The sequence below is a fragment of the Melanotaenia boesemani genome, chromosome 18 (assembly GCF_017639745.1).
Source record: "Melanotaenia boesemani isolate fMelBoe1 chromosome 18, fMelBoe1.pri, whole genome shotgun sequence".
NCBI lineage: Eukaryota > Metazoa > Chordata > Actinopteri > Atheriniformes > Melanotaeniidae > Melanotaenia > Melanotaenia boesemani.
Window position 1 is genome coordinate 24,537,068 of NC_055699.1, and position 25,105 is coordinate 24,562,172.

Here is a 25,105-nt window from a genome sequence, read left to right on the forward strand (position 1 = left end):
ATAGAGATTAAAAAAGGCTCCTGATTCACCTCACTCCACTTCAAAAGCCAGACTCAGTATGTATGGAAGCATATTGCATTCACTAAAAGCAAAATAAATAAATAAATGAAGTGTTAGTTTATCTCTGAATTTGATAAAACTTTACTAAATTGAATGGATGCATTCATAAAAAGTTTCTCTAAGTTTTTATGAATCTATTAGATAATAATAATAACAATAATAAAAACTAATTTTTTCTGAATTTGCAACATACTTCCAAGTTCTACTGACCTTGCTCTCACTTGCAGGAAGTAAAGACAGAATAAAAAGCTAGAGGACTGTCATTTAGTATCAAAGAGCACTGGTTGCCAACCTGGGGTCCTTAAACCCCCAAGGGGTCCCTCAAAGACCACAGGGAGTGAAGGAGGTTTTGATGGTTCAGAGCCTGTGTGATTGATAAAATTAAGCTCATATCCACATGGAGATAAGTCAGGGTGTATCAGTTTATGTTTTTAATCATTTGGAAGTTTTGCTCACATGAAACCGGTGTCTTGGAGCCTGAAAAGAAAAAAAAAACTTTTTTGAATAAATTGGAGTCATTAAAATCTGCTATAAAACACATATCCTTAGTAAAAGAAAGATAGAAAAAAAAACTTGCTCAGTAGGCATCTAGCAATGTTTCGTCTATGTGGTGCAGTGAGGTCAGTGAGCTACTGGAGTAGTTCATATTAATGTGTCTACACCACCATGCAGATGATAATGCCAGCATGATTTAAGCACAAGGCAAATGAGCAGGATGGGGTTGTCCACAGCTTTTTGGTCGTGCATGATGAGGGTCAAAGGAAATAGGTTGGGAAACACTCTCTTAGAAGACAATCTTTAAGCTATAAAAGACTTATCCTTTTACTGTAGACCTTTGTCTCAACTACGCAGAAAGAAATGACCGCTTGAGTTTCTGCAGTACCAGATGCTGCAGTTTGAGGTCTGTGGCTGCAGTCTCTCAGGACCCTCATTTTCAGCGTCACTTCCAGCAATTTTCAGATGTGATTCATATGTATTGTCAACTCTTGTGTCATTTCACGCTGTTAACACAGCAAAAAGGTTAAAGCTAAAATGAAATTATGGAGCAGGGTTGGCACTCTCACAGCATGAATGCTTAATCACTGGATTTGCTTTTTGACCTTGCATTTGTTTATTGAACCAGCTCCATCATAAGCATAATTATTCACATGCTTGTGTATTTCACTTTATCAGATGTTCAGAGAATTCGGATAGAGAGCTCATTAGATAACTCAGACCAGAGAGAACTGCTGATTTCATAGGGAGTAAATAAGTGGATCAACATGGCAACAATAGAAGAGGCTTGAATTTGGCTGATTTTTATCATGGCAGAAAAAATGACAGCTGTGGTATCGTAGATGGTATACAAGGCCCTTAAAACAAGCATGTTGTCTATGTCTTACAAAATTTCTATAATTTTTGCAGCTGTTGATCTTCTTACCTTATTTCCAGTCAAATTGGTCCCTATGCCGCCCCGACTGGTTACCTGCATACTGCAGCTTACGAACATGTTGCATTATTATTTTTTGCCCAAATGATGCTTTAGATGTAAAATACACAAACCAGCCATCATATATGCATATTTAAAAACAAGAAGATTTTCAGCCTTACTTATAATGATTGGTTCTGTGGTGGAACATAAGGGTCCTGATCAGTGGCGGAGCTAGACTTTTATACATGGGGTGGCCGCAGGTTGGGCAACACTTGATCAGGTGGACCATTTACTTAGAAAGTAATTTATTGTGTTCCTCTCTCTAACACACACACTTATATCCACTGCTGTGATAACTGTAGTCACAACAGAGAAACATGAAAAATATAACAATCTTTATAATAATAATATAAATATTACCTCCGTGTAACCGTCTGCATAGCAGGGGTGCACGTCAGGTCTGGAAGCTACGCTGAGGCTACGGCGGTTATGCGGACGCAGACACTGCATGGCTATGGGGGAATTTTACTATCTTTAATCAAGAGCGTAATGGTTTGCTTTGATAACAAGATTTCTGGTTTTCATGCTCAAATATCATCCTGCTCACTCTCAAAACTCTGCTACTTGATTAATGAGTTGATGTGCAGTTCCTAAATACACTCAACTAAATATGACATGGTTTCCCCACATTATAATAAAACTAATCTAATGCTAGTGTATAACTATATTAGTACTGCTATGTAGCTTCGTGCTAACATAGGGACTAAATCTCTTCTAGAAATGTTAATATTTTAAAAAATGACTAATTAAGAAATTACTTTAAAATTTTCTTCAAACTGGTGTAGTGATACTGGTGATCCATACAATCTCTATCCATTGTGGTGGACATCCTTGATTATAATCACAGAACTTAGAAGTGTCATCTCAATTCAGAAAAGCAGAGAATATTAATTGTTTTATGTTATCTCGTAAAGAAAAAAAAAAAAAGGAAACAAACAAACATTTTTTTCAGGTAACATCATCTCATTGAATCAGTCAAACAAAAACAGATTTCAGAAAAAAGGAAAACCTTTTCATAGAAATGTTCTTGTTAATTCAGAAAAACAGCTCTTTTTAACTGCAGATGGAAGTAAAACATACTGTACAGTTAGTAAAATGATGTTTTTACTCTGATAATATAGCCAATATGTTAATATTCTTTACTTATATAACCATCTACTGTGGATACAGTAGATGAAAAAATGATCAGTCAGTGGTTTATTCTACAGTGGGCCAGATTATCTATTTATTTATTCTACACACCAGGAATCACTGAAGGAAATCAAAGACTGATGTAATTTTTAATATAATTTTTCATTTAGTGATCAAGAAGCTTCTACCCTGTGTCTGAATCCACTTTGTGTAGCTGCATACAGTATGAGGCTTTTCTTTGTCAGTACATTTTAATCTATAGCAGTTATGTACAGAATGCATAGTTTTTAGTTCATTATTCATAATTTTGAGAATTTTATACCAAACTCTACAGACCTACACCAACGTTACATCATCTTATTTTGTATTTTCCTCCCTAAGTTAACTCACTCAGCAACTTCACCAAACTCCACTCTCCCGTAGTAATTCACTACCTGCTAAGTTTCAGTGGATCATCACTTCATTGTGAACCCATAAAGAATTTAAACTTCACTTTTCATCATAAGAAACAGCTGTTCTACTAAACTGCCCCTACACAGATACTCATTTTCAGTATGTCTAAATTGTCCCATATGTCGGGCTTTTTAAAATCTCTTCCTCATCCTTTTAAATCTTGTGCCTCCTCCTCCTCCTCCTCTTCCTCCTCCTTCTCTTTGTTGGTTCAATTCAGCAAAGTATCTCTGAACTCTTCCTGTCCAGTGCTCCTTCCAGGAAACAGCACAAAGGAAGAAAAACATGGCAGTAACAATGTGATTGTTGTTGAAACACTTACAAAACACAACTTTTTAAACAATATGGCTTTTAATAGTGTCTCAGAGAGGGTGGAAGAGTTTTGTCTAGTATGGTAATAGTCAGTTAAGACTTGGACATGTATTCTCATTCAATATCAGTTATTCCCAGTTTTATTTCTACATATTAACAGTAAGTTTCACAGCAATTAAAATATATTTATATAAATAAGTAAATTTTATATAAATATAACAATGAATAACCAAGAAGTAGAGAAAGTTATTCCAGCAGTCCTGTAGTGCCCTGGCCATTGGTCGTCATTTGAATTCCAAACTGAAATATATGTGTGAATTCTTATAGTGAATAATTATTTTATGTTTGTGTTTCTAAATCCTGTTCACACACGGCTTCTTCTTTGCATGAGACAGCTTTAGCCTGCATTTGTGGATTTTACTGCGAAAAATATGAACAACACATCTGAGGTTGAAACTGAGACATTTTATCATTTCATGGAAAATATGAGCTGATTTTGAATCTGATGGCAGCAACTTAACAACCAGAAAAGATTTGACGAATTCGAAGATGCAACAAAAACCCAAATCATTCCAGTCATTTTAAATTAATGAAGAAGTGTCTTCACTATATTACTAATGAGATCTTTAGAAAATGAAAAATTTCTTCAGGATCCACCTGTTCCAGCATATCTGATTCAAATCAAGTGAACTGATCATTAACAGGCTTGTGCAGAACTTGACAACAAGCTGTTGGGGAGATCTATTTTATGTGAATCAGCTGTGTCAGAGCAGAGAAACATCTAAAACCTGCAGGACAGTGGCCCTCAAGGACTGGAAAGCGTCTCCCCTGATCATTTTGCATCAAATTCAGTCAAAGAATCATCAATCACTCCAGTTTTGCTTTTCTCACCAATGAAAAATTGCAAAGAATTTATAGACATTTTAACATTTGCAGTGCAGAAGATCAAAAACATATGTTGCTAGCTTTCAGTCCAGTTCAGTTATTGAAAATAATTTAATTTGCCCTCAGATTTTAAATTCATAAAATACAGATTTGTGTTTTCATTGTATTTTAGAAACATTATGATTCTGATGATGAATAAGAATTAAAGTTGTTTCTAAATTTAGTTCTAAATCTCTTAAAGTCAACATGAACTCTGGTTCCAAGTTGCTCAGCTGGCTGAGTGGGAAACCCATGTATGGAGAAAAACCTCTTTAACACACACACTTTTCTGCCTCTCTCCACTGGTAAGTAGAACCCAAAAATCAAACCTGTTATCATGAACCATTATCGTGCAGAGTAGAGTTCCAACTTAAGTTGCCATGGTGACATACTCTTCAGCCGGAAGTTATTTAGCTCCATGACACTGAAAACCAAGAGTTGAACCCCAAGTTACCTCACTAAGACACTAATCCTACCTCAAAGTTCAGAGCTTTGGTTTCCACACATGTCCTGCATTCAGTCTCAGCAGCTAAATCTAGTTACAGTGGAGTTCCCTGCTGCCAGTTATATCTGTTAATAATGTTAGTTTGCATAAATTTGAGCACTGTATGTGTAAGCTCCCACAAAAACCCCACACAGACACAGCAGAAAAATAGTTTAGTTTCATGAAGCCAGAAAACCAATCTGGACCAGCAGTTGAAGTCTTGTTCCATGACTTTGGATGTTTGCAGCCATATTTTACTTTAAGCTGATATGCAGTTATTCTCATTTTTTTTTATAGTACATATTTCCTCCAGTATAAACTTTAAAAAAATTCACCTGACTTATCACCTGATCAGTTCTTATCTGCTTAGCTCCCGTGGACACAGTGCATGTATGCATTAGCAGCATCTTTCAGATACTCTGTCAACACTTTGTTCCAGTTATACAAGTGGAAGCTTGCTTGATCCCTGATCTTCCAACTAGAGTGTGAAATATATACCATGCAACTTTGCCACTTATCTTATTGACTTTCCCTGGACTTTCACTTCAGTGGATGCCCTCTTCAGAAGCACATCCCTGTCAGTCTTTCTCTTTCGAGACCTAGGCATGCTGAAACTAAAAAGAAATGTTTTAATTAAAATCACACTTTTACTCATGGATTCATTCAAATTTAAATGGGGTCAATTGTAACATTGTTCAACTGTAACAACCGACCACATGCTAGTGTGTTATGATGGTCCCAGAGTGTACCAATACTCAATACCAATGAGCTAGCTTTTCATATGGCTAACAGCTCAAACATTACCACAAAGAACCTGTCTGAAAAACAGCTAAGCAGACCCATAATCAACATATGTTTAATGAGTTCAACTACAAAGCTAGCAATGTGATTACAAAAATGATTTGTGTAAAAAAAAATTACTTTCTTACCTGAAGTTGATATTTTCCCGCTCAAATTTAGCTGTGCTCTCCTTAAGGCAATACTTTTTCCAGTTCAGGCTAAGGACTGAACTGAGCATGTGCAGAGTGAATCAAATGATTCCAAACTTGTTCCTGATTCATGTTACAACTGCCCCCAGTCTCCCTATTGCATGCCAGTTCTGACTTCAGACTGTGCCATGCTGTCTCAATATTCTGAACAGTCTATTGTTAGATGCACCCGGAGCAATAAGGGCAAGGAAAAACTCCTTGTTACAGCAGACAATCAGATCTGCACAGCGTTCAGTAACTTTCAGCCCATTCTTCCAGACAGAGCTGTTTTAGCCCCGTCAAGTTTCTCTAGGTGTGTTTAGTGTAGGATTTTTTTCAGGTCCTAGCATCTCTATTGGGTTAGGGTCTGTGCCCTGACCTGCCCATTTCAAAACAGAGATTTAGCATAGTCTACCATTTGCCCATGACACATCAGCAAACTTGTCCAACTTGGTTACGCTGCTTTTATAGTCTGCCCCTTAAGACTCACGAAGTTCTCATCTGACCACGAAGTCAGACGATAGATGCAGTCGATCCAAATGGGTCTAACTGTCATTGGCTCCCTGTGGTTATTGCTTCTTTTTAAAGTATTGCATCTTTCAAATGAATAAATTTTGAAATTATGTGTTGCCTTAGGGCAACACTGCATGATAAAAAGGATGGAAAACTGTAAAATAACCATGAAAAAAAAAAAACAATTGATGCAGGAAGCAGTTTATTTTAGTGGTTATGATCTTTTCGTGAACTTTAGAAGTGACTCAGCTGATTGCAGTCTGTGAGTCATCCACAGAAGACTGTGATGAACTTTGCATGACCCACACAAGTCAAAGCAGTTTGGCGACCTGCAGCTTAGAAACAATGCTAAAGCCGATGCTGTGAAGTCACCAATCCTGCAGAGTCTGGATCTGCTTAGCAATCCCCAAATATCCCCATTTACATTCATTGCAGCCAAACTGATAAGACTCATTAAAATGCTCTGAATTTCTAAAAGAGACTGGAAAACAGAGTCAAACAAGTATTTCCCCTAAAACTGCTAATTCTTCTGTACACAATGACGCGGCTGAAACAGGCTTCTTAGCACTCTTTGTATCAGTATGTAAAAATACCAAGTAGCTCCAGAATATGAATGAGAAAAGTCTCTAAAAATCACAAATTTATTAATGATCTGGAATGCATGCTGTTTTTGAGACACAGACAAGAGGGAAGAGTCATTCATAACAAACACAAGATAATCAATCCTTTCCAATCCAGCGTCCATGTAAAGCAGCTTACGTCACACTATTCTTCCAAGGAAGATGGATTTTGGGTATTTGTCCCTCAGAGAGGACCATTGCACAAAGAAATAGTCTGACACCAGGTACAAGATCCTGCCTGTTAACGACAGCGTCTCCACTCTGCAAATGCTTTCAACGTAGACAATCAGGACTTTCTTCATTCCCAGAATTCCCAGGAGCAGTCCTGCCACACACAGAGGAACGCAGGTCCCTGGGCCATTACACAGCACCTGAAACAACAAACAGGGGTGGGAGGGGCTGAGCACATGTCAGGAAAGTGACACCTGAACAGGAAGTAAAGTCCTCAGATGATCAGGACATCTGTGACACATTTGTCAAAACACATGTGAGACACAGTAAAGAAATACATCTTTCTTGTCCCAATACTAATACCTGTTTAATCCCTGTGAGCCCAGTACAGAGAAAATAATAACTGGTTTGTATTTTATTTATGAAATTTTCTATCATTTATTCATTGTCAATTCTGAGGATTTTTGATGCTAAAGTTGTCAGATGCTGCCATCTAGCCATCGTTTACTTCCAACTGTGGGTAAATCAACAAACATTTATTATTATTTCTCTCCTAGAAACATTTCACAAACCCACTAAATGAAAAGTATTTTGTTAAAGTTATTTAGAGCAAATAAACACCAAGCATTTGACAACTAATCAGGTTCATTGGTAACAGCTCAGTAACATGACTGGGTATAAAAGGAGCATTTCAGAGAGGCAGAGTCTCTTGGATAGAAAGATGGACAGAGGATCAACAATCTGAGACAATGGGTCTAAATGTTGTGTAATAGTTTCAGAGAAAGATCCACCATCCACAGTGTATATGTGAGCAGGATCCAGAAACACCGCCGTCTTCTCTGGACCAAAGCTCATTTAAAAGTCTTTCTGGAAAGCATGGACGGCGTTAGGGCTGGGCGATTAATCGATAAAATCGATAAATCGAATTTTCCATTTTTGGTGATTTATTTTTATGAAAATCTGGATTTTTTTCCATAGTTAGTTAGAACTAACTAACTCAACGAGATGCAGAAGTCAACTTTAGCCCACAAACTCGTTAAAAGACGACCTTCATCAGGGGAATTATTCCTGCAGTGGATCCTGCATGATAAGGATCCAGATGGAAAGAGATCACGGATGCAGTTGTGTTGCATATTTCTATGGAAGATATGAAGTCATTTATATGGTGGAAAAGTTAAGACATTATATGCTTTATTGTTGCTGGCATTCATTTATATAAATAAGTAAATGTTTTTAATAAGTTTATTTATGTATTGTAAAAGAAAAGAAAAAAAAATCTATTAAAATCGGAAATCGGATGTGGTTATAAAAAAAATCTGAGATTTTATTTTTAGGCCATATCGCCCAGCCCTAGACGTCGTGTTCTGCAGACTAAAGAGGAGAGGGAGCATCCAGCTTTTTATCAGTGGACAGGTGAAAAGCTGCATCTCTGATGGTATGGGGCTGCATTAGTGTCTATGGCGTGGGCAGCTTCCACATCTGTGAAGCTCCATCAATGCTGAAAAGTACATGGAGGTTTTAGAGCAACATCTGCTCCCATCCAGACAACGTCTCTTTCAGGGAAGATCTTGCAGATTTCAGCCAGACGATACTGAACCACATCCTGCATCCATCACAGCAGCATGGCTTCGCAGGAGAAGAGTCCAGCTGCTGAACTGGCCTGCCTGCAGTCCAGACTTTTCACCAATACACAACAACTGGAGCATCATGGAGGCAGAAATCCAGCAGCCAAGGTTTAGGACTGTAGAGCAGCTAGAATCCAGCATCAGACCAGAATGGGACAACATTCCTCTCCTCACATCCCAGACATTTACAGACGGTTGTTAGAAGAAGAGGGGATGCTACACCATGGTGAACATATTGTTTATAATTCATCACTTCTGCAGACTTTGACTTTTTAATATATTGTAAACAGCCTCTTAAAGTTTGCTTAAACACCTCAAGTATTAACTTTTAAAAAGACATCAGCTGCTTCTACTGACATCAGTGACAAGCAGAAAGCTAACAAGTTATAGTTTAAAGTCCATAAAATAACTCAAACTCAAACAATTCTGGAGCGTTTCTCCAACTTTTCCTTTTCTCCCTCTCCTTTACATTGAACACTGGATGCTTTCAGCCTTTCACAATAAATCAGTGAAACAGAAAGAGTCAAACAGAGCAGAGCAAGAACACAGGAAATGATTCCCTGTGTGTTTGCAAGGATTTTCAGGATTACCGTACTTTTTTCCAATCTGAACATCAGTGGACTGAACTGTCCTGCAGCGAGCAAACATGTTATATACATACTCTAAAACTGGGGGGGGGGGGGGCAAAGCGAGCAGAAATCTGCCTTCTGTGTGACTCGGTGGCAGCGAAAAGGCAGCTCAGTGAGGCTCAAACATTAGGGGGGGAGGGGGATGACATGAATAAGTGGCCTCAGGCCAGAGGGAGATGGAGGGAGTTGGGTTCACAGGAAACCAGACAGAGCTGCTCTGGAGTCTGGAGAAGTCATCATAAAGCTCCACAATACAGACACAGCAGCATTATGATCTTCTTCACGCTGCGTTCACAGACCTCAACAGTTCTGTATTATGGAGGCTAAACAACAGACGAACAGTGTTAACCACAACCACCAACAACCAGCAACTGTAACCTACTTGTATCAGTGTTAAAGGGATGTTTCTCCTTTTTTTAAAACTAGGGTTATGTGAATAACTTATGAGGCCTGGGGGATCATATGATAATAATCAGCTGTTTTTCCATCACACGCAAAAACAGTAATTGTGTTCTTCACACACTCCTCTGCATTTTGCCTTTGCTTCTGTTAAATAAATGATGGCATTAATAATACAAAAGCTGGGGTGTCAAACTTATTTTAGCTCAGAGGCCAATTACAGCACAATCTGATTGCAAGTGAAATAATATAATAACCAAATCCTCCCAATTGTTCCCTTTGTTTAACACAAAGAAGTTCATTATTAAAATTATTACATTTTATTATCTGTCTGTATCTGTCTGTCACATTCATTACAAGGGATCTTAAAAGGACAAAACATTTAATCACAGTTATCTGAAACAGAAAAATCCAGTATTTTACATGATTATAATAACTTGTAAAAATCTAGAAAGTATTTCATATGAAAATACATTTCCATGTCCCTGTAGTAGCCTTGACCACGTCATCATTCAAGCTGACTGACATCTATTAAAAAATATTAAGTATCCCCACCCACCAACACAATAATGAAGGGCCATGAGGAAAAACCAGGGACCTAAAAATTATATTACACAAATAAAAACATCAAAACCAAACAATGAAAGTAAAAAAAAAAAAGTAAAAGAAATAAGTCAAATAAATAAGTACATGAAATAAATAAAATCAGAGTAAAACGATAAAACGTTCCCACAGTGTTTGGAAACATAAGATTATTTCTCTGCCTTGTCACTGTTTTGTATACAACTTTGTAATTGCTGTTAATACCCTAAATGTCATTTTTCACATATATCAAATTCATCCTGCGGGCCAGATTGAACCCTCTGGCGGGCCGGTTTTGGCCCCCCGTGCCTTATGTTGGAGGTTCTATTTACCTCACTATAGAACCTGGCAAGAAACAGACAATCTGTCATACGTAAAACCTTCCAGCTGAAAGGGGGCACATGTTATTTTTTAGCTGATTGGGAAACATTTTTAATTCAGAGTTCTTCTCTGATCCCCTCATGGCTGCAGGTCTGCTGATGTACAGCATGTTGTCATGTTGGTCTCTGCTTCACTCACCATATCAGGTCTGAGTCTGAACACCAAGGGGAGGGAGAACCGCAGGGCGTTCAGGGTGCTGACGACAGAGGAAGTCCAAGACTGGTGCACCTCTCTGCTCCGCGGGATGCGACAGATGGTGAACTGAACGGTGGAAAACAGGAGAGAGCTTGAACAACACCACTCCATGAAACAATGAAACTCAAGTAAAAAAAAAAAAAAAAAAAAAAAAACCACTGAAGAAAAATATGTGAAAATACACAAAGAGCATGCTGTACAATGCTCTTTGTGATCCAGTTATTCCACAAAAACACATTGTTTGTATGAAAACACATAATTTTGTGGCCTGCCTGCACTTGTTTTATAAACGTGATGGGGGCGGGGGGCTGTTTTCTGATGCTTTAAAAAATGGTTAGGAAATAATTAGCTAAATATTTGTAATTAAAACATCTAATTAATCTTGCTTGCATGGTTGTGTTTCTTTGTACTGATGACTTGTTGTAGCATGCAGCTTCCTCATGGCTGCAGCTTCACAAAATATGAGAAGCACCGGCTCTCAGGACTGTTTCCATGCTGCTGTTGGTTCTTTAGCTTTACCCTGCTGTGGGAAGAAAGGAAGAACTGGTTTGTGATAGTGATGTGCAATACCATTTTTGATTCTATACCAAGTAAAAATTCAAACCAGTATCGGCAATACTGATACCGATGCACAAACTTAATGTATATGAAAAATTCCCTTTCCAGCCAGCCATCAGTGAAGGCAAAGGAAATAAATGACTGCTTTGTTACTTAAACTGAAATTACCAGTAAAATACATAATTAAATAAATTCCACAATAATAGCATGCTTGTCAGTACTTATATATTTAAGTATTCAGTTAACCATCAGTCAAAACAAACGAGAAATATTTATGTTATTTTCCATCCATCCTACTTATGGAATAGTTTTCAGCCTTACTAAATATAGGCCTGTTGAATTGATGTGAGCTGATCTCAGGGACATAAATATCTCTCCAATCTGAACTAATACAGCTATTTACTGTAGAATTTAACCATATTTACTACTGCACATCTGAACAAAACAGGATGTCTTACTTTTAAGAAAGAGGGGGACTCCTGTTGCTAAACATCGACACAAAAACCAGAACCTAGCAGACAAATTCAGAGCTCCACATTTTCTCCCTCTATACTTGATAGTACCTGTCTGCAGTATCCAATTACTCTAAAAGTGATATCTGTCTTGCCCTGGCTGCACCCGTTTACTCTCCTCCTCTTCGGATCGCCTCATCACAACCTCATCATATTCTATGCTTGATTGATTGATTGATAGAAGGAAGTTTGTGGTGTTGCTATAAAACCTCTTTGTCTTCCTAAACACATCATACAGCACCACTGATGTTCAGCTCCGCACTGACTGTGCTTGAGACTGAGTACAAGGAGTGATGGAGCAGTGTACTACTGCTCCACTACGCTGTGCCTTATTTCACATACGACTACGGTAGGCGGAAGAAAAAGTAGTTCCTACCAACTGGATATAATTTAGACATGATCCTAACAGTACAATTACTTCTCATTGTATTCCAATTTTCAAAGCATTAAAAATAAATAACATATTTACCCCAAATGACTAAAACATATATATTTTACCATGAAAATGGATTCCAGAGCATAAACAGCTGATATCGGAGGCATCAATATCTTAGGATCTGCACATCCCTGGTTTGTGGTGGACTGAATTTTTGCAGCAAAATGCTGAAAATCTTCTGTAAAAGTAAAAGGTGCAACAGTTTTTGCAGCAGTATCAGAGCCAACAGCTGGGTTTCATCTGCCACCTTTCAATTCACATCCACAAGACAAGACAAGAATAATTAATTATGTTAATAATTATCTTAATTTAATTCACAAGACAAGAATAATTAATTATCTTAATAATTATCTTAATTTAATTCACAAGACAAGAATAATTAATTATCTTAATAATTATCTTAATTTAATTCACAAGACAAGAATAATTAAAGGTGGTTAAAAACAATAAATACTGAAAAAAAAATAGTCACTTGAGGTGATTTTACACATTTTGAAAGAGTATTGATATAAATAAGGGGAATGAAAATACATTTTTAAACCATGTTGAACCTGGAAAAGACTCAAACTCACTGCACAATACTTCCCACCTTTTCGAGAACAGTAACACTCCTACAGAGAGATGTACACTCCACCAGGAGATATACCGCAAGGCACAGTGCATCTGCCTTTTATCTCCATTTTCATATTTGATAGTCATTTTTTTCTTAAATCATAATACTTTAAGATCATTTACATTATTATAAAACTTTCTGTTCCTCAGCCTCTAAAGAAACTACAAAAATAAGAACCACTGAGAAGTTCAACCTTCAGCTTTTAGTGTAATCACTGACTTTGCCCTCATGTTAATCAATCATTTAAAAAAAAGAAAACTGTTTTGAAATGTTGATGTAACAAAACACAGCAGCTTTCTTGAACATCAGGGTCGATATCCCCTGATATCTTAATTATTTACTTAAACATATTTAATCTTTTGCAACAGTACACCAACTTGGCGACAGCACCGAGGTCTTTTGTATTCATGCGAGAAGCTAGAACAGCTGTACGGATGCATGCCTACCACACAGTCTTTTCCTTTAGCCAGTTACAAACCTGTGACTCAGCATCAGATTGTTGTTTTAAGCTTTCAAATCTGCAGATCTTCTCTTCACTCATCCTGTCTGTGTCAGCAATCACATAATGTCGCGGTGTGTACGCTGCAGACAGGCATTCAAGCAGCCGCAGGATCTCTGTGGTGTGACCACCTACAAGAGAAAAACTGAAAAATTACTCATTCCATCATACCTCCTCCATGGCCATCAGGATGCAGACGATGTCTATTGGTAGTGTTCCAAGTACACAAGAACCAAGACCAACGTCTCATTTGAAATGTGGTGAGTAGAAACCGTAAAGATTAAGAAACCTGAAGGAGAAAATATAGGCACTTGTTCACTGTTATACTTTTCTAGATTTTGTTGCTGTCACTCAAATTTTATTTGAAGCTTGTTTTAAATTCTAAATAAGCCAATATTTTTTTAATGAACTGGTAAAACATGTCACTTTCAACATCTGGTATGTTTTCTATTCTTTTATGAATATATATATATATATATATATATATATTGTTTTATAAGATGTGCAAATCTTTGCAGTTTTGTTTAGTGGTTCTCGGGTCCAACAGAATACTTATTTTAGCTATTTTAATCTATTATTTATTTTTATTAAATGTTTTATCTTCGATTATTGCTTATGTTTTTAAATAATATTTATCTGCTTGTCTGTTTTTATTACCTTCTTTAATTATTCCGTTTCTTTTAGCTTTTGTTAGTTCATTTTCTTTCTTTTTTCTTTCATTTCTCTGTTTTTATTTTGTTAACTGCTCTGTGAATATATGTAACGCCAAAAAGTACTTTAAAATTGATGTAGTTTTTTAAAAAATAATTTCTCACGTGCTTGCAGTTTATTTTATATCATTAACACTTTTAATTGTTAGCTTCAATTCAGCTTGTTTCTGCTAAAGGAAAGATCATTTTAAAAAGACTATTTCAGCCCAAACGGTGTTATTAATAAAGTAAAACATGTAAATCAGCTAAAGGAGGAACTTTAAAATCGTGTTTGTTCTTCTGGAGAGAATTCGGGACGACAGAGTGAAATAAATGTGATTTCTACAGCAGGAACAGAGCTGCTGCCACACGGCTACAATTCTTCCGTCCACATGTAACGTTACCTGATCCGGCGACGACCAGAACAGTCACCGAACCTTTGGTTCCGGGTCGATGTTTGGGTCCCGTCTTCACAACGATATATAATCGAATAATAAATATTAAACATACAAGTAAAAAGGCAAACACAGCTGATACCAAGCACGCCATGACAGCTACGGAAGCTTTGTAAGACCAAAACAGACGCTGCGCGTTTTTCTTGTTTTAGCTGTGTTAGCGGTTGGCTAACAAGCTCAACGGTGCATTAGCGTCACCATGTGGACGGGAATTTTATGACACGTTGAAAAGTCCAGATTATACACTAGTTTTTTTGTTGTTTTAACTAAAAGGCCTGTAAATAAAAGGCCATGTTTTTTGTTTTTGCTTTTTGTTTTTCTCTCTCTCTCTCTCTCTTTTTTTTTGCTATTTGCTGGAATCAGACATTTAGACATTTATGACTCCATTACCGTCAACATTCTGAAAATTTAAGACATAAATTTAAATAAGAGGTAATAAATAATAAGTGATTTAATTGAAACTAAACTGAATTTATTAAAAAGTCATACTAATAAAAAATATCTGGTTTATAGTCGAGGCTTCTGGTGAATGACATCCATTCATTGGATGGTGATGTGATCATAGTAAGCAGTACTGTTACCTTCCATTTTTAATCTCATCTGGGGTCTTTCTGTGTGGATTTTGCACGTTCTGTTCTTAAATACGTGGGTTCCAACAGCTCCATTTTTCTAATCAGGTTTTACTTTGCTTCTAACCCAACTGACAGCTGGGATAGACTAAAATCATTCAGCAACAATATTTTACTATCAAATGCTAACTTCTTTTTAGTACTGTAAAGAAAAGTAAGCTGCAAATAACCAGTTAAGTGTTTAAAGTAAAACATTAACTAAAACAAATGTGGCATCAGTGTAAAAGCCAGACGAGGCTTCAGGAGGCGCATCAGCTTTCCACTCTGAATGCTCAGATTTGTTCCTATACATTTCCCTTTCCTTGACCCACTATTATTAATTAGATAAATGTAATAAGTAAAGGTAGTCAGATAAATTTATTAGGAAATATAATACATTCATATTAACAGGAACAAAATTATATTATATTATATTATATTATATTATATTATATTATATTATATTATATTATATTATATTATATTATATTATATTATATTATATTTTCCCACAGGACGTGAAGGTATCATACAGGCAGACAGTGGAGGCACTGCAGCATCAGGACCAAGATGGGAAGCTAGCAGCACGAGCGCGTCTCTGCGTTGACAGCCTTATCGTGAGTGTGTGGATGACAGGTGAGTAACATCGTGTCTCCTACGCATCTTATTTTCATCCACGTGAAGGTAAACATGCAGCCGGTTGCGCAGAATACGCTGCGTCTTCTGTTTTCATGTGCAGCGGCGGCCATGGTTTGGCGCTACAGGTGCACTTTAAGCTGCACATACACGTCCACGTCCTTCAAAAGATCTCTGTCTCTGCATACAGATGATTTCTGGAAGAACAGAGCAGGTGATGGACATCCGCTGCGGGACAGGGATAACATCTGCGTTGTGTTTGACTTGTGGCAGATTTCTGATCCAACACGCAGAACAGCTGCTGACAGATGTCAGCTTGATCTTTCTGCCAAAATGGAGGTGGCGGAGAAATAATACCTCCAGTCCTGTCAGTTGTTTTTTATTTTGAGCATCAGTTGTCATTTCTACTGGCAAGCCACTGAGAATAATGGGAATTGTGGACTTTAGGACTAAATGTTTTTGTCTGTGGATAGATAAGCTTATAGCTGGTTTGGGGTTTAGTGTCTTGTTCAAGGGCACGTCAACGTATGATGGGTTTAGGGATTAAAGTGCAGACCTCCCTGGTGATAGAAAAAGTGTTTAGGAAGGTGAAGTTAATCAGATGAAAAAAAACTTTATGAACCCCCAGATGAAAATTATAAATGAGGTAATGTTGAAGGTATTTAGCAGGTTAAATTTAATTTTTTATTTAAATGCAGCTTTCGAATAAAACAACACACAACATTTCTGTTCCATTCTAGGCCCATTGAAATATTTCTAAGCAGAAACCCAAAGAAAAGGACGTGAAAGGAGGGAAGGATGGACTCTATCTCCATGATGGGCTGCAACAGGAGTCCGCTGTTCCTCACAGCTTCCTCCTCTCACCACTTCCACCACTCTCATTCCTGTACGATGTCCAACGGGGTGAGGAGCAGAGCTGCAGATGCAGGGACCTCCTGTCCGATGCCTGCTCAGCCCACGGTAGCCATCCTGGGCTCAGGCGACTTTTCTAAGTGCCTGACCAATCGCCTGCTGCGCCGTGGCTTCGGCGTGGTGGTGGGCAGCCGCCACCCCAAACTGGCAGCCCAGTCGTTTCCTCACGTGGTTGACGTGACGCACTATGAAGACGCTGTGAGGAAGGCCAACATCGTGTTCCTGGCCATCCGGAGAGAGCACTACTCTACTCTGTGGGACCTCAAACATCTGATGGAAGGTACAGCAGCTGCTTTTTGACAACAATGACAGTTCTATCTAACTGATATTCAAGAAGGAGGCGTTGCCATGACAACGCCCATTTTCAGTTTTTAAGAGTTAAGCACATCACACTGTGGTAGTGCTCATCTTGAAACAGGAGAAATTAATGATTTTTACTTTTTAAAAAAGTTTTTTTTTTAAGTAAATCTAACACAGATGTGGTGAAATAACTGAAATGTTTAACCTCTTTTTCACGAGCCTATTTTTTCTGCCTTGTGTCTGAAATGACTAACTCCAGTATATCTTCACAGCTACAAGGGCTGTAAGCAAAATCTTAGTCTCAGAAGAAAGATTACAACACAAGTGTCCGAATCAAGACAACAACAACAACAACAACAACAACAACAACAACAATAATAATAATAATAATAATAATAATGCTTCAGAATATTCTGTAAATCAGTTATTTACTAAAAATAAAAATAAAAGTTCTTGGTTTACAGGTAAGGTCCTGGTGGATGTGAGTAACAACAGGAGGGTGAACCAGTATCCGGAGTCCAATGCTGAGTATCTGGCGTCACTGCTGCCCGACTCTGTTGTGGTCAAAGGCTTCAACGTCATCTCAGCCTGGGCCATGCAGCAGAGCTACCCCAAAGACGCCAGTACGCAGGTACAAGCATGCATACTGTGCTTTTAATCAAAGATGTCTTTCTCTGTTTATTTTTATACTTTTTTGTTTTTAATTTAGAAGTAAACATAGTATCACAAATAAAAACACGCTTTTGTTTGCAGGGCTGTGAAGCACATGACTTCATTCAGCTCTCATTCAGGTTATAAACCTTTCAGAAGGAGGAGAAGAATGTAGAAATATGACATTTCTTTTCATGTCACTCTGCACGTTTTTAGGTTTCATCTACAAGAAAATAATGATGACAATAATTTTTAATAGTCAGAAAAAGAATTAACATCTGCTCCTTGTTACAGTTTCCCAGGAGGTGCATTTAAAAACAACTGCTCGCAAATTAAGATTTTAAATTGGTGGGAAATTTCCATCCACTAAACCTCAGTGGTTAATCCACACAATTTAGCGAGGCTTCATTAAGTCTGTGGTTGGTCGGGACTCTTCAGGGAGGATTAAGTAAAAAAAAAACATTCCAGTACAACTTTGTGAGCCAACAATTTAACTTTTATTGACAGCATTTAAAAGATGCTGGATGGAATTTCAATTTAATACATTACATTAATTTACCAGCTGTACTTTTCAGATCACATTTTCATCTTGTCTGGTAAAAATATTATAAATATAGATGCATTTGTAAAAAAGGTTAAAAAAAATCTAATCAGTCCATCACAAAGCAGCAACTCAATGCATCTACTCATGTAAACATGGTGAACACGTTTTGCTGAAGTTCAAACTGAGCATCAGAATGAGGAAGAAAAGGGATTTAGGTGACCTTGATGGTTGCTGAGCCGAGTATTTACTGGGATTTTCACACACAACCATCTCTAGAGTTTACAGATAGAAAGACAACAGGAAGTCCAATAAGCACTGGTTCTAAACAAGGTCTGCAGAACAGCATCTCTGAACACACAACACATCCAACCTTGAAGCAGATGGGCTACAGCAGCTGAAGACCACACCGGGTGCCTCCTGTCAGCTAAGAACAGGAAACTGAGGCTACAATTCACACACACTCACCAACACTGGACAAAAGAAGATGGAGAAACGTTGCTGGTCTGATGAGTCTCCATTTCAGCTCCACGTTCAAATGCTAGGCTCAGAATTTGGTGGAAACATCATGAAAACATGGATCCATTCTCCCTTGGGTCAACACTTCAGGCTGCTGCTGGTGTAATTGTGTGGGGGATATTTTCTTGGCCCACTTTGGGCCCCTTAGTACTAACGTGGCCTGGTTTACCCACAACAGTCTACCTGAGTATTGTTGCTGACCATGTCCATCCCTTTATGACCACAGTGGAGCATCTTCTGATGCTACTTCCAGCAGGATAATGCACCATGTCACAAAGTTCAGATCATCTCCACCTGCTTTCTAGAACATGACAATGAGTTCACTGGACTCCAACGGCCTCCACAGTCACCAGATCTCAGTCCAGTAGAGCAGCTTTGGGATGTGGTGGAACAGGAGATTCTCATCATGGATGCAGCCGACAAACCTGCAGCAACTGTGTGAAGCTGTCATGTCAATATGGATTAAAACCTCTGAGGAAGGTTTCTAACACCTTGTTCAATCTATCACACCAAAATTGAGGCAGTTCTGGAGGACAAAGGGGTTCAACCTGGTACTGGAAGGTGAATACTTTATCAGGTATTTAACTTTTAATGTATAAAGCCAAAATTTGGTTTGTTTCACTGTGTTGTAAAAGAACAACAAATTATTTCCCAAAACAGCTTCACACTGAAATTAAATTAGCACACAAGATGAAAAACATCTGTTTCTCCCTGTTAATTTTTTAGACCGACGCTGTTCTGCATCTGTATCATCAGGCATGAATGCAGGTTCTCTTCATCCTCTAACCAGCCCTCCTCTCTGTGACGTTTCTGCACAGGTGTTCATCTGCAGCGACTCAGTGGAGGCTCGTCATCAGATTATGGAATTAGCTCGCCAGCTGCACTTCCAGCCCGTGGATATGGGCCCCCTGTCTTCTTCCAGAGACATCGAGAACATCCCAATACAGTTGTTTTCCGGCTGGAAAGGCCCCGTCCTTGCTGCTGTGGCCCTGTCCATCTTCTTCTTTGCTTATTCTTTTGTACGAGATATAATCCACCCCTACGTTAAGTACAAGCGAAGTGACTTTTACAAGATCCCGATAGAGATAGTGAATCGAACTCTTCCCACTGTCGCCATCACTCTCCTGGCCCTGGTGTACCTCGCAGGCCAGCTTGCGGCTGCTCACCAGCTCTATTATGGTACCAAGTACAAACACTTCCCACCCTGGCTGGAAGGCTGGCTGCAGAGCAGAAAACAGCTCGGCCTCATCAGCTTTTTCCTGGCTGCTGTCCACGTTCTCTACAGCCTCTGTCTGCCTCTCAGGAGGTCTGAGAGGTACCTGCTGCTCAACACCGCCTACCAACAGGTCAGTGGAGCAAATATGTCAAAGCTAATTTTATTTATATCATTTACTCGGCTCATGAAAGAAAACTTTGATATAATTTGTTTTTATTTGCACTTTTTGTATTAATGTTAATGCCAACATGAGGCCTGTGAATACTACCAACCAGCTCAGGTTGACACAGCTCCCAGTTTGTCATTATCATGGAGTATGCAATGATCATGCTTGTGTATAAACAACTTGGAATTAGATGGTTACATGGAACCACATTTGTAAGGAAATGCATGTGTGGGATGAGCAGCAGCGTTGAGTGTGTGGGTTGCACCAAACGGGGCTCAACAGTACAGCTGTATGGTGGTGTGGTGGTTAGACAAGGTGAGGCAAGGCGAAGCGAGGCGAGGCGAGGCAAGTTTATTTAGCACAGTGTAACGACAGGGTGATTCAAAGTGCTTTACAGAATACAAGAAGCATAATTTAACATTAAAAACAAAAGGAAAAAGAAATAACTTATAACAGTATTAAAACATGATTGACTTTAAAAATTTAAGCTTAAAAGAAACAGGTGCAGATTTTGAACTTCTAAATAAAAGTGTTTCAGCTGATCTGAGGCCTCTGGGAGTTTATTCCAGAGATGTGGAGGATAGAAGCTGAATGCAGCTTCTCCATGTCTGTTTCTTTCTCTGGGAACTGATAAGAATCTGGAACCAGATGACCTGAGGGTTCTGGTAGGTTCATACTAGGTTAAGAGGTCACTGATGTTTTTTGGTCCTAAACCATTCAGAGCTTTATAAACCAGCAGCAGAACTTTAAAATCTATTCTCTGATGAAAAGGCAGCCAGTGTAAAGACCTCAGAGCTGGACTGATGTGGTCCAATTTCTTGGTCAAAGTGAGGACTGGAGCAGCTGAATTCGTAATAAGCTGCAGGTGTCTAATTGATTTTTTAGGTAGAACCTGTAAAAATACTGTTACAATAATCAAGCCAACTAAAGATGAAAACATGGACTAGTTTTTCTAGGTCCTGCTGAGACATCAGATTTTTACACCTGATATATTCTTAAGGTGATAGTAGGCTGACTTTGTGATTCTCTTCAGTATCAGTACACCCATATTTCTGTCCTGGTTGGTGGTTTTAAGGTGTATAGACTGAAGCGCTGTGGTTTTCCATCATCTGTATTTAAACATATGTCATAAATGACTTTGGTCAGAGCAGTCTCAGTGCTGTGGTGCTGTCTAAAACCTGACTGGGAGACATCGTAGCAGTTCCATCCATCCATCCATCCATCCGCCCGCCTGTCCATCCATCCATTTGCCGCTTATCGCTTATCCGGAATTGGTTTCGCGGAGGTAGCTGCCTAAGCAGGGAAACCCAGACTTCCCTCTTCTTAGCCACATTCACCAGCTGATCTGGGGGGATCCTGAGGCGTTCCCAGGCCAGCTGAGACATGTAGTCCGTCCAGCGTGTCCTGGGTCTTCCCCAGGCCTCCTACCGGTGGGACTTGTGATGTCCATGTGATGCTGCAGAGGTGTGTCAACCAAGACAGCCCTACAGCATCCAGAACCCTAAGGAACTCTGAGCAGACCTCATCCACCCCTGGGGCCCTGCCACTGAAGAGCTTTTTAACCACCTCACAGTGACCTCAGCCCCAGAGATGGGAGAGCCAGCACCTGGGTCCACAGACTCTGCTTCCTCATTGGAAGATGTGTTGATGGGATTGAAAAGGTCTTTGAAGTATTCCCTCCACTGCCTCACAACGTCCCGAGTTGAGGTCAGCAGCCCCACATCCCCACTGTACACAGTATTGATGGAGCACCTCTTTCCCCTCCTGAGCCGCAGGATGGTGGACCACAATCTTCTCAAAGCCGTCCAGAAGTCATTCTCCATGGCCTCTCCAAACTCCTTCTATGCCCAAGTTTTTGCCTTAGCAAAACTCACAACGGTTGTTTTGTGTTAAAAAGTCGCTTAGCTGATGAAAAGCGGCTTTTTTAATGATCTTACTTAGAAAAGGAATATTTGAGATCTGCCTGTTTTTGCTCATTTGTGTCTTGTTTAGATTGTCCCTTTTTAGCAGAGGCTTGATTACAGCTGGTTTTAGAAGTTCTGGTAAGATGCCTGAAATTAAAGACAAGTTCACAATCTGTAACAGATCTGGTTCAAGAGTCTTAAAACCTGTGGGCAGGACGTCCAAACAGCAAGAGGAGGACTTCAGCTGACATAAGATGTCGCCCAGATCTTTGCTGTTAATGGGATTAAACTGTGTCATGGTATTTAAACTGGTTTTCAATGGACACAGTATGTCTGTTGAACAGTGAATAAGGACCGAGCATTATGACAGTTTTTGCTAAATTTTGTTAGAGAAATAGGACTTCCATGCATTCCTCAGTTGTAAATGATAAGAGTGAAGTTTCTCTTTATACATGTCATAATGAACCTGTAGATTTGTTTTTCTCCATCTGCGCTCAGCTTTTCACCACGCTCTTTTTTTTATTTATAGAATAGAATAGAATAGAAATACTTTATTAATCCCTTTGGAGAGTCCTCAGGACCCAGAAATTTTTCACCAGCATGGAATTTCTCCATGGAGACTTTTTCCTTCCAGAGACAACCTAGCCACAAACTCAGAAACCACCCGACTTATAAAAATGTCTCAATATCTGATGTCTTCTTTGTTGAGATTTCTCTAAAAATTGTGCAATACACCCGAAAGTATAATAATCTCATACTCGTCCTGTGTTGGCAGGTTCACGCTAACGTGGAGAACGTGTGGAACGAGGAGGAAGTGTGGAGGGTAGAAATGTACGTTTCCTTTGGGATCATGAGTTTTGGGCTCATGTCTCTTCTGGCTATCACCTCCATCCCTTCTATCAGCAGCACTCTCAACTGGAGGGAGTTCAGCTTCATACAGGTAAAAGTATGACGTTAGACCTTGTGTCCTGCTTTAGAAAAACTGGGTTTTATCTGATCAGTGCTATTTCTGCTCCTCCTGTTCTGGGCTGATGTTCCATCCACAAACAAATACAACTTGTGCTACTAGTTCTAGCACAAGATAAAGGAAAGAGGAGACAGACGAATGGAAAATCCACTGACAACTCCATCATCTTCTCCTTAATATTCTTTAATTGTTCTACTTTAATAAAAAGTAGCAGCCATTGTTTGATAAATGATCAATAAGGAATCAGAAACAACCTCAAACCCCAAAAAGTTGGGACACTGTTTAACTATTTTACACTCAATCCGTCGCTGGCGACGGAAAATGCCACTCGTCATCTAATCCCTGGACCAATGAGGGTTAAAGTGTAAATAAAAACAGAGAGCAATGAGTTACAAAAACTCCTCCACTCACATTTTATTCCCAGTAACACATAAACAACATCTCAAATGATGAAACTAAGACATTTTACCATCTGACGGAAAATAAGAGCTGAAAAACAGGAGCAACAAAAGGCTGGAAAAGTAACTGGTACAAATCAGAAACACCTGGAGGAGCTTTTGACAACTAATCAGGTTAATTAGCAACAGGTCAGTAACATGACTGGGTATAAAAGGAGCATTTCAGAGAGGCAGAGTCTCTCAGATGGACAGAGGTTCACCAATCTGAGACAAACTGGAGCTAAATTTGGTGGAACAAGAGGTCCTGATGTTGGACTGCTGCACATCATTGTGTTGAAAGTATATTTCAACACAACACAAATATTTCATTGCTTATAAAGACACCAACCCCCCTGAACAAAGACTAAAATGACATATTACATGATTTATGTAACTAAAACTAAGATAAAATGTACAAGCAGCGGATGAAACTTTACCTTACCACTCTGTTAACATGCCAGACGTCTGTGAACATGATTGAACAGAAAAGGTGTACTGCTACCTAACTTTCATATTTTTAACATTCCTCACATGTAGTATCATGTGTGTCTCTGTCTTTACTCTAGTCCACTCTGGGTTACATCGCCCTTCTTATCGCCACCCTCCATGGCCTGCTGTTCGGCTGGAAGCGAGCCTTTGAGGAGGAAGCCTACCGTTTCTACCTGCCCCCCAGCTTTGTGGTGGCCCTGGCACTGCCAGTGTGCGTCATACTGGGGAAGGTGCTGATGTTGCTCCCCTGTGTGGCCAGCAAGCTCCACCAGATCCGTAAGGGTGTGGACAGCAGTCAGTACAAGTGTCAGCGACTGGAACCGGTGGGCTCAGCTGCCAACGTTTCACCTGAAAGAGTCACCATCATGTGATCCCTGAGATTTCAGATTTACTGCTCTGGTCATGTTTTATGGATGGAAATGAATATTTTTGTCACTTCACTGAGAACGGTTTCTCCATCATGTTCATGGTGCCGTTGTGTTGCTGTTCAGTCCGTCTGCTGACACTGTTTCACTTTATGTTACATCTGTGTTCCTTATAAAAGTACAAGTGATATTTTACTGCATCAACACACTAAAACTAGTGAAATGTTGTGTCTTTTTCCTCTGGAGACACATTTTTATCCAGTGACATGAAAAATATCTTTTGTTTTCCAGGTTTAAGCTCAGTGCTAGTTAGTTGCCATTTTCTTTTTCTTTATTGGAAACAGTTCTCACTCTGTGACTATGTCCCACATCAAACTGTGAAAAACATGTTTTCAGGTTTTGAGTCAGAGTATATTTGTGCTCTTGTGTGTTATTCTGTATGTTTGACTTGAATATTGTGTCTGTTGTGCTCTGATGGAGGATCTCTATTTCTTTAAGAAGTTAAACTTAGTTTTCTAAACTGTTCTGATATTGAGGGAAGCATGGATGAGTGGCACAACGTTGTGCTGGTTATCACTATCACCTCACTGCAAGAAGATTCACAGACTGAATCTGTGTGGAGTTTGCATGTTCTACCTCTGCCTGCTTTGATTTTCTTTGAGTCCACCCCATACGATCCAATGAATTGTAAGTGTGAGCATGTGCGGTTGTTTTTTC

The 25,105-nt window shown here is 39.0% G+C and overlaps 2 protein-coding genes across 3 annotated transcripts; one reads left to right on the forward strand and one right to left on the reverse strand.

The window, feature by feature from the left end:
* Positions 1–6,940: 6,940 nt before the first annotated feature.
* On the reverse strand, positions 6,941–14,796 carry alg14 (ALG14 UDP-N-acetylglucosaminyltransferase subunit). The gene is made up of 4 exons (XM_041969053.1): positions 14,627–14,796; positions 13,513–13,664; positions 10,859–10,981; positions 6,941–7,304 (listed from the first exon to the last, which is right to left on the reverse strand). Exons 1-4 carry the CDS (start codon positions 14,769–14,771, stop codon positions 7,074–7,076), a joined length of 651 nt encoding a protein of 216 aa, XP_041824987.1. The 5' UTR covers positions 14,772–14,796; the 3' UTR covers positions 6,941–7,073.
* A 1,041-nt stretch (positions 14,797–15,837) lies between these two features.
* steap2 (STEAP family member 2, metalloreductase) lies at positions 15,838–25,069 on the forward strand. Of its 2 annotated transcripts, none has more exons than XM_041967432.1 (6): positions 15,838–15,921; positions 16,662–17,113; positions 17,598–17,764; positions 19,663–20,190; positions 22,906–23,070; positions 24,101–25,069. In XM_041967432.1, exons 2-6 carry the CDS (start codon positions 16,720–16,722, stop codon positions 24,392–24,394), a joined length of 1,548 nt encoding a protein of 515 aa, XP_041823366.1. In that variant the 5' UTR covers positions 15,838–15,921; positions 16,662–16,719; the 3' UTR covers positions 24,395–25,069. The 2 variants fall into 2 exon arrangements, with proteins under 2 accessions (XP_041823366.1, XP_041823368.1); XM_041967434.1 differs by lacking the exon at positions 15,838–15,921 and adding an exon at positions 16,295–16,567.
* The last annotated feature ends 36 nt before the right edge of the window (positions 25,070–25,105 follow it).